This window comes from Thamnophis elegans, chromosome 1 (genome assembly GCF_009769535.1).
Source record: "Thamnophis elegans isolate rThaEle1 chromosome 1, rThaEle1.pri, whole genome shotgun sequence".
NCBI lineage: Eukaryota > Metazoa > Chordata > Lepidosauria > Squamata > Colubridae > Thamnophis > Thamnophis elegans.
The window spans coordinates 15151538-15169126 of NC_045541.1; the positions used below are offsets into that span (position 1 = coordinate 15151538).

Below are 17589 nucleotides of genomic sequence, written 5' to 3' on the forward strand. Positions count from 1 at the left end.
GACCACTTTCTGGCCTTTTTTTAGTTGTTTTCCGGTGCTTTTGGGCCGTTTTCCAGTGTTCTTGTGCCCGCGAAGACCAGCTGGCGAGTGTGCATGTGTGTGCTGGAAACTAGATTGCGATTTATAAGATATCCATCTATATAAAACTTTTAAATAAAAATAAAATTTGGGAATCAAAATGCATCCTCTTTTCAAATTTGAGTTCATTTATTTATGCCACCCCATCTTGCCCTGTTGCGAGTTGTTGTTATGACTTGTTTTAAATAACAACTTGCAATTCGTTGTTTGAAAAACGCATCAAATGTTTACCTCTACTGGGGTTGACCCATACTTTAAAGGTTTATGTGGATATTGATGAAACATTTTCTATTTTGGCTTCCAAGAATTTGTTATTAGAAGAGAAAGATGTGGAAAGGCCAAGTATCTTTCAAACTCCATCCTGAAAAGTCCCAGAATCCCCAACTCATTCAATTACTGGAGTTGATCCTATGCAGTGACGGCAGTGAAAGAGAAAGGAAAACAGATTAAAGGAGAAATTTAAAAAAAAATCTATGCTTGTCTCCGTAGAATTCATTCCCGCTTCCCAAACTTTTTAGACATACAATTATTGAAGAATTAGGTTGAGAGACTGCTGAATACCAAACAAATGAAATGGATGCCAAAATAGATATCGAGACTGCAGCAATATTCTGAATCAGTTTCAGTTTTTGAGTAGTGTTCAAAGGGTAATCTCATATAGAGGATGTTGCAGTCTTCGTGTTGTTATGTGTGCTGCATTCCTGTGAGAAGGTGGCTCTTGCAGTTAGCGTTTAAATTTGGTTAATTTCTTGGGTAATTCTGTTTAGCAGCTGCACTCACTAACTATATCGCCTTCTTTTTGAAGCTTCTCTATAGGTAAAAATCTTAGGAATGCTTCAACCAGCCATTTCACCTGTATAGCCTGTCACCCAAAGGAAGACTGCATAGCAAGCGGACACAAAGATGGCAAAATTCGTCTTTGGTGAGGCAAGCATTTGTTATTCTTGGGATTGGCAACTGTTTCTAAGCACATATTTCCTGAAGAGTGTAAGGGCAGAGCATAAACCTCTTGTCACCAGTATACCTAAGTGTATGGCAAAACTCTACTGTTTAGATAGATGCCTAAAAAGGTAGTCAACCTTTTTATACCTACCGCCCACTTTTGTTAGTAGTAAAATTTTTGAACTGCCCACCGGTTCCACAGTAATGGTGATTTATAAAGTAGGGGGAAGTAACTTTACTTTATAAAATTTATAAAGCAGAGTTACAGCAAACTCCTACCGCCCACCAGGAAAGCTGGAACGCCCATTAGTGGGCGGTAGGGACCAGGTTGACTACCACTGGTCTAGATCAAGGGCGTCCAACATTTTGGCTTGCCTGGGCTTCATTGCGTGAAGAAGAATTGTCTTGGGCTGCATACAAACCATACATAGTTAATATATATATACATAACAAACCTTTATGATCTTGTGGGGTTGCATTACTAAGTTGTCCAAGGCTGTTTGCAGTCTGCAGGTGGTTTAGGTAAAGGTAAAGGTTCCCCTTGCACATATGTGTTAGTCGTTAGGGGGCGGTGCTCATCTCCATTTCAAAGCCGAAGAGCCAGTGCTGCCCGAAGACATCTCTGTGATCATGTGGCCGGCATGACTAAACGCCAAAGGCGCACGGAACACTGTTACCTTCCCACCAAAGGTGGTTCCTATTTTTCTATTAGCATTTTTTTTTTACGTGCTTTCAAACTGCTAGGTTGGCAGAAGCTGGGACAAGTAACGGGAGCTCACTCTGTTACGTGGCGCTAGGGATTCGAACGGCTGACCTTTCTGATCAACAAGCTCAGTGTCTTAGCCACTGCGCCACCACGTCCCTATCACCAACCACATGTGGTTAATGTATATACATAACAAACCTCCTTTTCAATCTTGTGGGGCTGCATTACTAGTTGTCCAGGGCTGTTTGCAGTCTGCAGTTTGGGCATGCCTGGTTTAGAGCTTGATAAAAAGCTGTTTTCAAATGAATTGACGAATTCCAGATGAGGATATGTTCCACGCAGATTGCAAGATGGCAATGATTTATTACAAAATAATAAGAAAAATCTCACTCTAGAGATTGGACGGGGATTCAATCCATTACAGATCACAAGATGAAAAATAAAATTGCTAATACTGTCATGCCCACCTTGAAATACCACATCACTGACCGGGTTGTACAGAGAAATTAAAAACCTTTAAACCAATGAGCCTTGACAATAACCAGCACAGTGCTCATTCTTGGAAGACTTGTTGCAGATATTTCCTCTGGTGTAGCTTAAATGTATTAAAATTCCTAAATTTTAATCAGAGATCATGGTTACCCTTCATGGGAATATGGATTAATAATATGGCATTCAGAACATAAGGAGAAAGAATTTTTTTCAATGGTGAAGGCTTTCACAATTGGAGAACAGTCTTCGGGCAAATAATACAGATTTGCAGGGATATTATAGCTAAAGCTATTTTATCTTAAGGGATGGGATTTGCCTTCAGGTCATTCTTGGGGCTAATGACAAAAAATACCCTGTTTTCCCAAAAATAAGACCTCCCTGGATAATAAGCCAAATCAGGCTTTTGAGTGCATGCTCTAAAATAAGCCCGCCCCTGAAAATAATCCCTCTCCAAAAATATTGCAACATAGCAGCAGCCATGAATTGACAACGTTCGCTGCCTCCTGCACCTCAAAAATAATAAGACCTCCCTGAAAATAAGGCTAAGTGCTTATTTCGGGGGTCAAAAGAAAATAAGACCCTGTCTTATTTTTGGGGAAACACGGTACATATACAAAGCTGTTCTGACCCCCCTCGTCCCACACCAAAGCACGCCAGCCAAAGTTACTTTAAGGAATTTATTAGCAGACAGACAGGTCCTTGGCAGCAATCCAGCACAGACAAGCCTTGGCAGCAATCCAGTACAGACAAGCCTTGGCAGAATCCAGCCTGCCAAGCTAGCCACAAAAGTTCTCCAACTTTTAGTCAATGCGTTGACTCCTGCAACGGGGCGTGTGCACAAGCAGTCCTCTTATATCTTGAGAGGAGCCTAATTACCACCAGCTGAGTGCAATTATCTCCTATAACTGCACAACTGTTCCTTACGCCTATCAGCTCTTTGGTGCTGGGCATCCAGGAACAATTCCCTTGGCTCCTCCCCACTGCTCCAATGCTCAGGCGCCTCCTGGTAGCCAACCAGCCTCTCTGCGCTCTGCTCGGAGTCGGAACCCTGTCCAGGATCCTCCACATCCTCCAGAGCTGACTCATAGGGCCCCTCACTGTCTGAGTCTGGTGGCAGCTCCAACAGCTCCTGCTGGCCACAACACTAAACTATCTACTCTTGATAAATCAATGAATGACAGTAGGAGGTTTTCGGTTCTTAATCCAGTTTTCTATATGTAAAGGGAAAAAAATCAAATAGTTATTGACAACATTGAAAAAGAGAAAAACATTTCATTGTACCTTGGGCTCCACACTTTATTTGAAATACTAATTGAGAATGAAATAGAAGGCTTGTATGCTTGCTGCAAGGCACCATGTTCTAGCATATTTATTTGCAACAGTGCCTTTGAACCCACAAAGTTCATTGGGATGGGATAGTAAAAAAAGTATACTTTTTTTTTCCCAACTTTTTTTTTTGGCCATGGTATAAATTGAGGCTTGTTGTCTTTGGGACTCCTCTTCTCTCTATAGGGGACACAGTGGCTCAGTGGCTAAGATGCTGAGTTTGTCGATGAGAAAGGTCGGCAGTTTGGCGGTTCGAATCCCTAGTGCCCCATAATGGAGTGAGCCCCCGTTACTCGTCCCAGCTTCTACCAACCTGCCAGTTCAAAAGCACGTAAAAAATGCAAGTAGAAAAATAGGGACCACTTTCGGTGGGAAGGTAACAGTGTTCTGTGCGCCTTCAGCGTTTAGTCATGCCAGCCACATGACCACGGAGACGTCTTTGGACAACGCTGGCTCTTTGACTTTGAAATGGAGATGAGCACCGCCCCCTAAAGTTGGGAACAACTAGCACATATATGCGAGGGAAACCTTTACTCTTCTCTTAGTCAAACGTAAAGGCTTTGGGCTTGAATAATGCTTATTAATTATCCTTTTGCATTAGTTTACAGCCAGGCAAGTGATGCACATGTGTTTTCACCTACATTTTCTTTGGTAGGGTCTAGGCATAATATAAGGGAAGTAAATATTCTTATTTTGCAAGCTTACAAATCCAAAATATTTAGCACTGATGCCTTCAGCGAAAATGTCTTTGGATGTGCAGACTTCAGTATCTTCAGTTCTCTATATTAGCCACACTGGCTGGCTAGAGAAAGAAATTCACACCATTGGATTTGGGGAAGCTTGATTTAACACTTGACCAAAGTGATTTGTACAATAGCTCCTTTTAAACTCTTGAGAAGTTGAGTGCAACTCTGTTTTTTTTTTATTCCTATAGGAGAAATTTTAATCATAAGCGAGAATATACATTTTCCACAATGCACTGGCATCACAATGAAGTTATCGATCTTGCTTTCTCTGTAGAAGGTAAAATTTCCTGAGTTATGAAAGTCCAGTTTTAAGAGAGAATATTTTGAAGTATCTTGTATGCTACCAATCTTTGAAGCACACATATTGTAATGGTCCATAAATATGCAGACAGCTGAAAATGTGCTACAAAGGCATCAAGTATTCCTACAAGAAAAACAGTTTGATATACTAAATACAGGTAGTCCTTGGATTATAACCATTCACGTAGTGACCGTTCAAATTTCCAACAATGCTGAGAAAAGTGACTTATGACTGTTTTTCACACTGTTTTTCACACTTACAACAATAGCAGTATTCTCAATGGTCATGTGATCAAAATTCACACGCTTAGCAACTGACCCATATTTATGACGATCACAATGTCCTAAGGTCATGTGATCCCCTTTTGCGACATTCTGACAAACAAATTCAATGGGGGGAACCAGACTCATTTAACAACCTGGTTACTGAGCTAACAACTGCAGAGATTCACTTGCCATCACTGGCAAGAAAGATCGTAACATGGGGCAAAACTCACTTGACGAATGCCTCACTTAGTAACAGAAATGTTGGGCTTCAATGTGGTCATAAGTCGAGGAATATCTGTAAATCTATCAAAGGGTTTAGAAATGGTTCCAACAGCAAAAACAGAGCTTGTAAATCATGGTTACAGATTGATTAATAGCAAGGTAATAAAATGGTTGCGCCTGTTTTATATCAGCGTATGTAAACAGGGAGGTTGAGCCATTCCCTAAGTAGCTGAGGGAAAATCAGCTCTCTGTTGGAAAATTCTGGACCTTGCCAAGCACTTGAGGTGGCCCCTGCGTGTTTATTTTATTCTTGGCTTCTTATTTGAACAGGAAGCAGGAGGAATTTTGCTGTGTGGCAGCAGAACATATTTTTCTGCTAACGTAAGCGAAGTGTAAGGCTTTGCTTGGAAAATCCTGTTTCTTATGTTAAAAGAAAAGCCTTAATCCCTTGTTAAAGTAAATGTTAACTATAGCATTATAGAAGTTGAATTTCAGTTTGTGAGATTATTATATACAGAGAGATAAAAATATATATGATTATACACCTTTCCAGCAGAACTTTTATCATACACAGTGCTGCACAGTGTGGAGGGAGTCAGTTCATTGAGTTCATTCCTCAGTCAGTTTGTGCAAGTTTGTGGTCTGAGCCCTTTTTAATTCCACCTAGTATGACAAGTTATTAAATCCTCATAGGATCCAAATACTTGTACAGACTACTCAGCCAAAGCAATCATTGGCTTTATTATTAGCTACTTGCCAATAACCCGGCGTTGCCCGGGTATTTATTTATACAGGGAAAGTGTCCGGACCAAACGTAATTTCTAATGTCGGATTTTCCCCCTTACCAGAGGGAGCCCCCTTGTGGAGTACTGTGAAGCCGTTACCATGGCAACTCCACTACAATGTACAGTAGAAACCATTTTACGGCACAACAGGTTGTATCTTAACAGAACACACACCTCAAGGGGTGTTAGGAGTATCTTACCCCCCAAATATTTTTTTTCCTAGAGGGTAAGTCTTCTGTGTACCAAGTTGAAATTGCTTGATGCATTCCAGAGTTATGCTGGAACACACACACACACACACACACACACACACACACACACACACACAGCCATTTTTATATATAGATATAGATGACATAAATGTAAAATAATTTAAATCACTTGAGTAAATTGGGAAAAAAAGAACCGTTGCTCAGTTGTTCTTGGCTTATTTGTTATTCTTACTGTAAGTTATTATAAGTTATTCTCTTATTGGTTGTTAATTGATTCATCTGCCTTCTGACTCATTTATTTCTTTCGTTTGGAACAACAGGCACTAGCCTCCTGAGTGGTGGGATTGAATCAGTGCTGGTTCAGTGGCGAGATGGGTCAGATGCTAAAAAGGAATTCTTGCCACGTTTAGGAGCTACGATACAGCACATCTCTGTCTCACCTGATGGAACTCTTCTTTGTACTTCACATTCCGATAACAGTAAGACCAAATCAGGAAGATTTGTATTGGTTTTGGTTTAACATGTGACATTTATGATAAACACAATAGCACTGAGACTTATATGCCGCTTCACAGTGCTTTACAGCCCTCTCTAAGTGGTTTACAGAGTCAGCATATTGTCCCCAACAATCTGGCTTCTCATTTTATCGACCTTGGAAGGATGGAAGGCTGCATCAACCTTGAGCTGTTCAGAATCGAACTCCTGGAGTGAGCAGTGAGTTAGCCTGCAGTACTGCATTCTAACCACTAGCCAATCACAGACCTCAAATGGTCGCTTAGAACCCTTCGAAGTTACAGCAGACTCCCCCCCCCAACCCCCATGACCTGGTCCCAAAATTACGGCTGCTGCAACTCTGGAATGGGGAACTATTGGGGGGGGGGTCTTGGGATATTTTGGAGTCCAATTTCCATAACTTACGGTGCTGATTAGACAAGCTAGAACTTGAAATCTTATCAAGATCTGGTAGCTACATATACTCCATCAGTGTTGTACAGGTGGGAGTTAGCTACTTAGAGTGACTTACAATAGAAAATGGTCCTATTGCCTTATTCTAAATTAATTTTGATTTTGAACAGCCTTCAAGAATAGCTTTGCATTGTAGAGGTCTACTTTTGAGGTCAGGTGGCATTTGGTTAACTTCAAAGCCTTATTCTAGAAAGAGGTTTGCTGGCCTCTGTCAAAGCTGCTCAACAGTACTGTTGGTTGCTGCTTCAACCAAACTGTTCCAAGACTACAGAAATGATCCCAAGATTTAAAGTGCCATCAAAAGCAAGCTCTTTTTCCTAATAGAAGTATCGTATTGTATAGTACAGAGATGTTAAACTCAAGGCCTGCAGGCTGGATTTGCCCCATGGGGTACTTAGGTCTGGCCCATAGGGGCACCCTGGAAACAGTGTAGGATCGGCCCGCTTCTGCCAGCAAAATCAGAGCTTGAGAGGGCCATGCATTGTCCTCCTGAGCTTCGTTTTCACTGGCAGAGGGTTGCAGGAGGCCGTCACAGCCGAAAATGGAGCTCAGGAGGCCGTTTTCAGTGGCAGAGCGCTTAGGCCACCACAGGCGCCCCCAACATGAGTGATGTCGAGCTGGCCATGCCCCCCCCCTCCAGTTCAAACACAACCCTGATACAGCCCTCAATAAAATCGAGTTTGACACCCCTGATCTAGTAAATATTCTGAATTGTCCAATTGTAGATGATAATTTTCTTTACTTTTTGTGAGCCTTATTTCTGATGTTTATTAACTATTTTTTTTTAATACACACAGAGATAGTAATCATACATAGCAACTTGAAAGTTTCTGCAGTAATCCAAGGATTAATCAAAGGTACGTAGTGTAATGTTTGGGGTTAGGGGTGGTAGTGGTGTTGAAATTGTGTTTGTGTTTTAAGAAGAAATGCCATTCTTTTTCAAACCCTTTTCCTTTTTTCAGGCAGTGATGTCAAGACTGGATTGATAGTTGATCCAAGAACGAAAGCTTTAGTTCTAAACGGCAAGCCTGGACATCTGCAGTTCTACTCACTGCAAAATGATAAACTATTGTACAATGTAAGTTAAACTAGCAAATATGTGATAAAGCCTTGTAAATCCAGGCAGGTTATTAGCTTACAAAAGAGCTTCTGTTTCCATTCTAACAGCAGAGAAGGAAAATACCCATTATTGATCTCATAACAGGCTGGAAAAAAAATGTATTTTACAAGGTAAACTAATAGCAGGGAACTAGAACATAGCAGTACATTTGTCTTCATCTAGTCAAGGAGATAATGGAAAGGAAGAAGCTTCAAGGTTGCTAGTGGATTGTTCTAGTTCAGGGGTATCAAACTCAATTTCATTGAAAGCCACATCAGGGCTGTGGTTGACCTCGGGACCAGGCGGGCGTGGCTGACTGGGTTGGTGTGGCCAGCTTGAAGCCACTCACTGGGCATGGCTGTTGGGTGTGGCCAGCTTGATGCCACTTCCCAAACTGTTGGCATGTTTCCTCTTTGCATTGGGTAGATCGGGCCGAAGCCACGCTGGGCCAATGTTTCCTCTGCATTGGGTAGACCGGGCTGAAGCGATATGGGTAGACTGGGTTGAAGCGACAGGGCTGGCCCCTTAAATTTTCCAGGACAGCCCCACGGGCCATATCCAACCACATTGTGGAACTTGAGTTTGACACCCCTGTTCTAGTTATTTACTAGACAAGTTGTTAAATATATGTCTTTTAAATGCCATCCTCAAGGTAGAGGGAACAATGCCTTGGTGCTGGGGGAAAGTTCTTTTTGTGTGTGAAAATTAAGGGAGTTGTCTCTGTGTAAGGGATAGCCATGAGTTGTGTGATGACATGAATTGGGAGTAGGGATGAAAATGTAATAAGCAGAGCGAAAAGGAAGAAGGTGAAGAACTTCAAGGTAAGTTTTGCTGACATTGGAAAAGGCTACGTGATATGGGGGCAAAATGTACACTCTGCCATGTATAAGTAGAAATCATTGATGCCATTAGGATAAAAGGTCAGTGGGCTGAAAGAGAATAAAGCGTCTGAGTTTCTGTACGGAATCAAAGAAATATGGTGATATAAAGTGATGTTGATGGTTGAATTGTGCCCGGAGGTGTGCAAAAGCTTTGAATGGAAGAAATACAAGTAATACAATACTAATTTTAGGATGCCTCCTTCCTTGTACAAGTATCCTCAATTTACAACTACAATTGAGGCAAAACTTCTGTTGCTAAGTGAATTTTGTTCCATTTTACGACCTTCCTTGTAACAGTTGTTAAGTGAATCACTGCAGTTGTTAAGCTAGTAACATGGTTATTAAGTGAATCTGGCTTCCCCATTGACTTTGCTTATCAGAAGGTTGCAGAAGGTGACCACATGATCCCCGGATCAATGCTGCTGTAACTTTGAACTGTTACAAAACAAACTGTTGTAAGTCAAGGACTACCTATATTGCTCAGTTTAGAGAAGATTAATAGTATACCACTTGCAAAGTCCTTTGTTCTGATTTGTTTTTGACTTTCTTCCAAAGATACCTGGACTTAGTTAACTCTTTTGCTTCTCTCTCTTCCTCCCTCCCTCCCTCCCTCCCTCCCTCTTTGAAATACACAGCTGGATGTTGTGCAGCAGGAGTATATTCATCAGTCCGGTCTTGACCAGATTGAGTTAGTGAAAGCTGTGTTTGATTCCAAAGGCGACTGGCTGGCTACCGTGGAACAGCGGCAAGGAAGTGACAGTGAGCTTGAGATGCAGCTGAAGCTCTGGGCCTACAATGAGCAGACACAAAGGTTAAACATGTTTGAATTTATGTTGGGCAAAGGGAGTCATATTACTCTAGTTGCTATGTTGCAGAGCACTAACATATCCTGAGGTCATTTTAAAGCCTAGATTTTGCTTCTAGCCATGGAGAATGAAGGCCAAGTCGTCAAGGATCTCATGACCCCAGGGACATGAAACGTTTTCATGATTGGCATTTTTTATAGTGTTATTTGAGCCACAGGGAACAGAGGCCATAGGGAAGCAGAGCAGTGACTTCATGACATATTGCAAGTGGGCAATAACATTGTTTTTTTCTGGGAGAGTTAGCTTTGCAGGAAGAAATCTGTGATTTGTGTTAGTGTGCTGAATTATTTAATCTTACATTTCCATCCTCTGCACTCCCATATACAGTATGACAGCCAAAGAGCTGAAGTTCAACTTACCTATAGCAATAGCACTTAAACTTATATTCCACTTCACAGTGCTTCACAGCCCTCTCTAAATGGTTTACAGAGTTAGCATATTGCCCCTAACAATCTGGGTCTTCATTTTACCCATCTCGGAAAGATGGAAGGCTGAGTCAATCTTGAGCCTGGTGAGATTCAGTCTGTCAAACTCCTGGCAGCCGGTGATCAGCACAAGTAGCCTGCAGTACTGCACTCTAACCACTGCGCCAACGCAGCTCTTAATCCTATGGGCATCAATCTGAAGAAGGCTGGTGTACTCCATTACTGATTTGTTAGGCAGATTAACCTTGTTCTCAGTGTTTCAGCTATTTTTATATACTGGCATATATTTTTGTCCAAGTATAAATGTATATAATTTGCACTAAGTTGACCACACTAATTATCAGTACTTAGGAAACCAAATGATGACATTTCTGGAACTAGTAGCAACTACCTTATTTCTCATTCCCATTCCATTTATATACAACATATGTTTTCTGATACTTGGATAATTCCAGTGATACCTTTAAGTCACCACCTAGTTTCAATAAGTAGAGAGATGTCTTACAAGCATTACATTACTGTATCCTCTTTCTAATGTTTGAGCAACTGGGTTTGATAGAAGACTGTTAACTGTATAGGAAAGATACACTCTCCTATCAGATCTATTTAATGTAGATGAGAACATTGAAACAAGACTTTAAAATAAGGTAGTGGCAAAGCAGTTGGGTGCCATATCCACCCAAATTTATGGATATTTAGGTGTAATTCATCAGGAGCCAAGCCCAACTCAGAGGCAACTACTTCATTTTATATCATGATGGCTTAAAACCAGATCTGTTTTTATACAGACTACTTCTGCCAGTGGTACAGTAGTACAGAATGTACCACTTTTATTTTGAGGATAAAAATACCACACCATCAATTGGAAATTATAACATCCAATAAATACGCCATCCATTTAATGTGAATTAAATGTTTAATATATCAACCCAGCATAATACTAGTACGTGCCTTGAAGCCTATTTACTTCATGGGAATGCTTTAATATAATTTTCTTTCTTTCTTTTTGATGTTAGCTTTACTCTAAACACACGAATAAATATGCCACACGAGGACAGCATAACAGCGATGTGTTTCCGTGGCACAGATGGTTCTGAAAATGAAACCCCAGTTCTGGTAACAACCAGCAATGATGGGCATTTCAAGGTCTGGATGCTGCTGGTGGATAAAGACAATGAAAGTAAGGAAAATGGGGAGGGTAGCTTTCATTCATTTGCAACATGGATAAATATTTTTTTTTAAATATCTAGAAATTATCTCTACATAGAGAGACATGTCTACGTCACTTAGCACTTCTATGTACAATGGAATTTGACCATTTGTGAACTTTGCAACTGGAATAAAATCATATATAGTGCAAGAGAAAGACTTTAGTCTTTTTGAGTTTCTCTGTCCTGCACCTAGTTAGTGGCAACTAGGATAGGAATTCCTACTAAACCTGTGATTCTCTGTAGCTGTATTTTCTTACCCCTTTACATTCAGTCATGAAAGCTTGGTGATCTTTGTAAGGCCATTTTTGTGGAGACATAAGATTCTCTCTCCCCCTCCCCCTTAATTTTAAGCTTCTGCACTTTTCCCTGTTTAAGATATCCTAGTGTTATGTTGTGTTGTGTTGTTTATACTTGAAAGTTATTTCTGGTTTTCATAACCTGGGCACTTAAAGTGGAGGTATGAGTACCTATTTGGAGAAGTTTCTATCTTGCAATTTTGAGTGATGTGTTTGGGATTTCGTGTGTGTGTGTGTGTGTGTGTTCCTTGATGTGGCACATCCAGATGTTATATTAAATGTACATTTCATGACACCAAAGTCTCTCTTTCACGTGGTCTAAAAAGAGAGGGATTTGAAGAAAAACTGCAGCTGTGGGCTCAAATTAATGATTGTAAATAGTGAAGTGAATTTAAAAGTGAAGTCTGTGGATTTATGTTTGTGTCAGGCAAACCTACCCATTTGTGTATGATAACCTACGATTTCTCTTGAACCAAAGTGCCAGCAAAAATAGGTAACTTAAACATGGACGTGCTTTTAGCAGGATTCCATTTTGTGTAGGAAAAAAAATCTTAACTCGTATAGTTTGGTTTCCCCCCCTCCCACTTTTTTGCTTGCCATGGCATGTATTACTCCCACACAGCGGTCTCTTGATTCTTTTCAAGTGGACAGAAATCTTCCCAGAAATGTGTGGTTTTTCCTGCTTCAGAAAAAAGAGAGAGTAGTATGCGGTTTATGTCGAATTGCTCTGCTGGACTACCAAGATGACTAAGCTCTCTTTGTCTTCCAGTGAAAAAAAGAAAATGGGGCCTTCTTGGTCCCACATTAGTTTGACAATGCCCCGTTGCAAGGAAAGTTTTCGTGCAAGGAAAGGAGCAAGTGAATACAATTGTTAACCTCACAAGCAAACCGGACCAAATTTGTAAAACTTAAAATGCTGACATGATTTTTTTTTCATCCCATACAGCTAACATTTATATCCTTTTCCTAAATCTCTGTGCCTCTTCCCCAGCAGATGAAAGCATAACTTGGACCTGTGATTTTGTAGGAAGTTATCATAATTATCAAGCTACGCATTGCTGCTTCTCTGAAGATGGCTCTTTACTTGCGGTTAGCTTTGACAAAACAATCACCGTATGGGATTCTGAAACGTGGGATTTAAAATGCACTTTCTGCCATCCTCCAGGAACTATAATGTATGTACTTGTATGCTTGTGGATCTTATTGTTTTGCTTGTTTTGTATTTAAATCACTTTTTAAAAAACTCAGTTTGAGAAGTGTAGTGTTGCGGTTTTCAGTCTGAAATATTCTTCTCAGTTTACAACCTCCTCTAATTAATTTTAAGAACAAGATCTGACAACAGAGACAAAAGTCTTCATAAATTAACTCATTTTCTGTGCTTGGAATAGCATATCCAGTAGGTATAATTTTAGCTTAGGCTGGGATCTTTTCTTTAAAAGATCAAATCCTTTGGGTAAGAATAAAATGAGGGAAAAGAGATAATGAGCTAAAGGAATGTAAAATTGCTCTTCTATGAAACTAAAATGTGCATTGGAATAACAAGCAAGGTCATTGGTCCTCCCTTGTATTCATTTCTAAACTTCCCGCAGCCAGTAAAGGGAGCCTGATTAGCAGGGATGATTAAATTGACTATTCATCATAACTAAGGATCATGGCTTAGTAAATAGACCACCCTTTTTAAGTGTGTGTGCTTGTGATACATTATTCTTAAATAGGCAAATTAACAACAACTATAGTTCTCAATGCAGCTGAGCCCTCAAGTCTGCTTGAATGCCTCACATTTTTCCTGCTAGTAAAAACCAGTTCCTCCTAATTTACTGTCCCGTCAGCAAGATGGTTTCAGCAAACTTCTAAAATTGATCATGACCTGCCTGCCTGCCAGCATTTGCAAAGGACATTGTTATCTGAAATGGTTTCAACAGAACCATTTGCTCGGAAGGTGCTCTTTTTCAAATGACTTCCTTGACCCTCTTTGTGTAAACATTTGCCTGATTGCTGTGGGAGGTTTGAATGGTACAGTTGTAAAATGGAATTTGTTCCCAGGTCTGCACGTATAGTTGCTGCTAGGAGATGTAGGTAAAAAGAGTAAAGTTGCTCAGTGGTGAAATTGGAAGGCTTTGGCTAATCTTAAACCCAGCTGGCTCGGACATCAGTGACGTCCTTCCTTTTGCAGGAACTTTTTAGATGACCTTCTTTTTTTTATAAAGTGTTTTATTATTTTTCAATTACAAAAATAAACATCCCATCTTTTCTTATGCAGTGTGTCATCTGGGTACAAGCATCTCTGTGCAACATCGTTCCTCTTTTGCCACATCTTTCACATTCATATTAACATTATTTCCCCAAGTTTAGTATTATAATATATTGAGCATTTAAATGTTATAAAACTCTCAATTTTTCTTCTTAATATCTTCTACTAATAATATCATATTAACATTAAACATCATTATTCCCATCATATACATACTAACAGTTTTCATCTTATTTATATCTCTATCTAAGTATATTGTCTACTTATTTTTTAGCTTTCTTCATTTCCAAACTCCTTTTTTATTCTCCAACCATTGGTAAAATATTTCCCAAATCATATAATACTCAGTTTGCTCTTTCTCCTTACTTGCTAATGTTAATCTGTTCATTTCTGCACAGTCTAATATTTTCCTTATCGCTTTTTCATCAATAGGAATCACTACACTTTTCCAATATTGTGACAATACAATTCTAGCTGCGGTTAATACATGAATGATTAAATATATATTCTCTTTATTATAAATTTCAGGGAGAATTCCTAGCAGAAATGTTTCTGGCTTCAGCTCAATATGTTGTATCATTTAGATGACCTTTTTATTTACCATGTGTTAGATAGGTAATAGATAGGTAGCTGTTGAGTATACAGTATATCGTTTTGAAGTATATCGTTAGCCAGCACAGGAGTCTTACAACCAAATTTGAGAAATGAGTTTCTGAGATAGAGCCTTGTTAATGTAGAGGGGGCATATTATGAAATACTTCACGGAATAGGGAATAATCGGCTCTTTCCCCACCAGTTTTCAATCCTGGATGCTGACGAACATAGCAGTAAATGTTACTGGCACGATTTAGAGTTGGGCAACTATTCTGACCTTTCCTTTCTTTAGGAGCCTGTGCTTTGGAAAGCTCATTTGTTCCAAATATCTCCTTGGCACCACCAGCAGTGGCTTTTTGTGCTGCTGGAACCTGCTGAATTGTTCATGTAAGTTTTTTTTTACTTCTCGTGTGTTCTTTCCTCCTTGGCATTTTATGCTACAGGAACACCATAGTTGAAAGAATCGGTCAGTGAAAACAAAATCCTTCAGTTTTGATTTCATCTGGGTAAAGAAAACCCTTTGAGTAAATGTTTAACTATAAATGGTAGGTTAATCCACTAGCACATGCACTGGATTACTCTTGCTAACTATCAGCTGCTTGCTATTATTAATTGTGGTACAATTGCCAAAAGATACTGAGTTAATCTGTATGTTTTTGACAAATGGCCAGGATTTTTGTTCAGCTTAAAACTAGCTGTTAAAAAAATGGAATTAAGTCTAATTATTAGATCACTATTTAAAATTAGATGATTTTTTTTACATTAAATAGAAATTGAAATGAGTACCATATTTTTCGGACTATAAGACGCATCTAGATTTAGAGGAGGAAAACAAGAAAAAAATAGTTTTTTGCCTCCGCATGTCCTGTTTTCGCCCTCCCCAGCCCCCAGAACAGAGGTGGGTTCCTACCAGTTCGCACCTATTCTGTAGAACCGGTTCGTCAAATCTACCGAACCGGTTAGAAGAGGTTCCACCAGTGGACCCGGAAAGCAGGCCACACCTACAGAAGAGCTTCCAAACATTTTTTGAAACCCACCACTGACACACACACACACACACACACACACACACAGAGTACTCACACACAGAGAGAAAGAGAAAGAGAAAGGAAGGAAGAAAGAAAGAAAAAAAGAAAGAAAAAGAGGGAGAGATGAAAGAAAAAAAGGAAAAAGGAACAGAGAGACAAAAGGAAGGAAAGAGAGAGAGAGAGAGAAAGAAAGAAAGAAAGAAATCACATGGTCAGCAAGCCACTCCCACCAGGCCACATGGCCAGCAAGCCACTCCCACAAAGGAGGCCACACCCACAGAGTAGGTTCGAAAAACTTTTGAAACCCACCACTGCCCCAGAAACACTTTCAGGCCAAAAACGGGATGTGCAGATCACCGAAGAGTGTTTCTGGGGGCCGGGGAGGGCGAAAACTGGATGTGCGGAGGGTTCGGGAAGCCACAAATGAGCCCGTTTTGGGCGAAAATGGGACATGTGGAGCACTGCAGAGTGCTTCTGGGAATCGGGGAGGGTGAAAACGTGACATGCGGAAGATTCGGGAGGCCAAAAACAGGCCCATATTCGGTCTATAAGACGGGTCAAAATTTTCACCCACATTTTTTTTGGGGGGGTGCGTCTTATACTCCGAAAAATATGGTAATTTAGCACCAACAAACTTATTCCATAATTCGGATGCTGTTAGTAATCATGTTAGAGTTATTTTGCTAGTCCTGCATGAGGGAAACTCAGTGACAGAGTGGATAGCCTGCAGTGGAGCTCGTAGAGGGATAACCGCCTGTCCCCTTTCATTGGTCTCCTATAAATTCAGAGAATTGGATGTTCTCCCAGGGGAGTTTTGAGAAGCTGCAGGAGAGGTGGGAAGGAAGACATATTTTAGGAATAAATAAAAGATTTACAGAAATCTAGGCAACTAACAAATCAAAAGGCCACCAGACAAAATATTCTAAAATGAAATAAGAAGAGGACTAGCCGAGCTGCATAATTTGGGTGCCTCAATCATCTCCTAGCTCTGAAACATTGAGCAGGTCTCTCTTGATTATTTGAGGAGAAGACTGTGGTGTTAGAGAGTGAGCTAAATAATATGAAAATTATGCATTTTGGTTTGTTTTTACTCTTGGCCGAAGTATCATCTGTCTTTGTCCTATACATTTAGAGTAAACTAATTGTCTAGTTTTCTCTAGAAAAACTAATTATCTAGTTTTCTCTAGAAAAACTAATTGTCTAGTTTTCTCTAGAAAAATTAGTTGTCTAGTTTTCTCTGGAAAAACTAATTATCTAGTTTTCTCTAGAAAAACTAATTGTCTAGTTTTCTCTGGAAAAACTAATTGTCTAGTTTTCTCTGGAAAAACTAATTGTCTAGTTTTCTCTGGAAAAACTAATTGTCTAGTTTTCTCTAGAAAAACTAATTGTCTAGTTTTCTCTAGAAAAACTAATTGTCTAGTTTTCTCTAGAAAAACTAATTGTCTAGTTTTCTCTAGAAAAACTAATTGTCTAGTTTTCTCTGGAAAAACTAATTGTCTAGTTTTCTCTGGAAAAACTAATTGTCTAGTTTTCTCTGGAAAAACTAATTGTTTAGTTTTCTCTAGAAAAACTAATTGTCTAGTTTTCTCTAGAAAAACTAATTATCTAGTTTTCTAGGGACGTGGTAGCTCAGTGGCTAAGATGCTGAGTTTGTTGAACAGAAGGTCAGCAGTTTAGTGGTTCAAATCCCTAGTGCCGCGTAATGGAATGAGCTCCCATTACTTGTCCCAGCTTCTGCCAACCTAGTAGTTTGAAAGCATGTAAAAATGCAAGTAGAAAAATAGGAATCACCTTTGGTGGGAAGGTAACAGTGTTCCATTCACCTTCGGCGTTTAGTCATGCTGGCTCTTCAGCTTTGAAACTGAGATGAGCACCACTCCCTAGAGTCGGGAACTA

At 39.9% G+C, this 17589-nt stretch overlaps 1 protein-coding gene across 3 annotated transcripts in view; it reads left to right on the forward strand.

Annotated features, from left to right (window-relative positions):
- WDR75 (WD repeat domain 75) overlaps positions 1 to 17589 on the forward strand; it is a 32620-nt gene that overhangs the window by 7618 nt on the left and 7413 nt on the right. For 2 of the 3 annotated variants that reach the window (XM_032218669.1, XM_032218687.1), the window contains exons 7-15: positions 884 to 1000; positions 4479 to 4567; positions 6397 to 6555; positions 7840 to 7899; positions 8005 to 8120; positions 9658 to 9833; positions 11330 to 11493; positions 12812 to 12995; positions 14958 to 15052. In XM_032218669.1, the coding sequence (XP_032074560.1) occupies positions 884 to 1000; positions 4479 to 4567; positions 6397 to 6555; positions 7840 to 7899; positions 8005 to 8120; positions 9658 to 9833; positions 11330 to 11493; positions 12812 to 12995; positions 14958 to 15052 (1160 nt within the window). The remainder of the gene's footprint in view (positions 1 to 883; positions 1001 to 4478; positions 4568 to 6396; positions 6556 to 7839; positions 7900 to 8004; positions 8121 to 9657; positions 9834 to 11329; positions 11494 to 12811; positions 12996 to 14957; positions 15053 to 17589) is intronic. The other variant, XM_032218677.1, reaches the window with a different exon arrangement.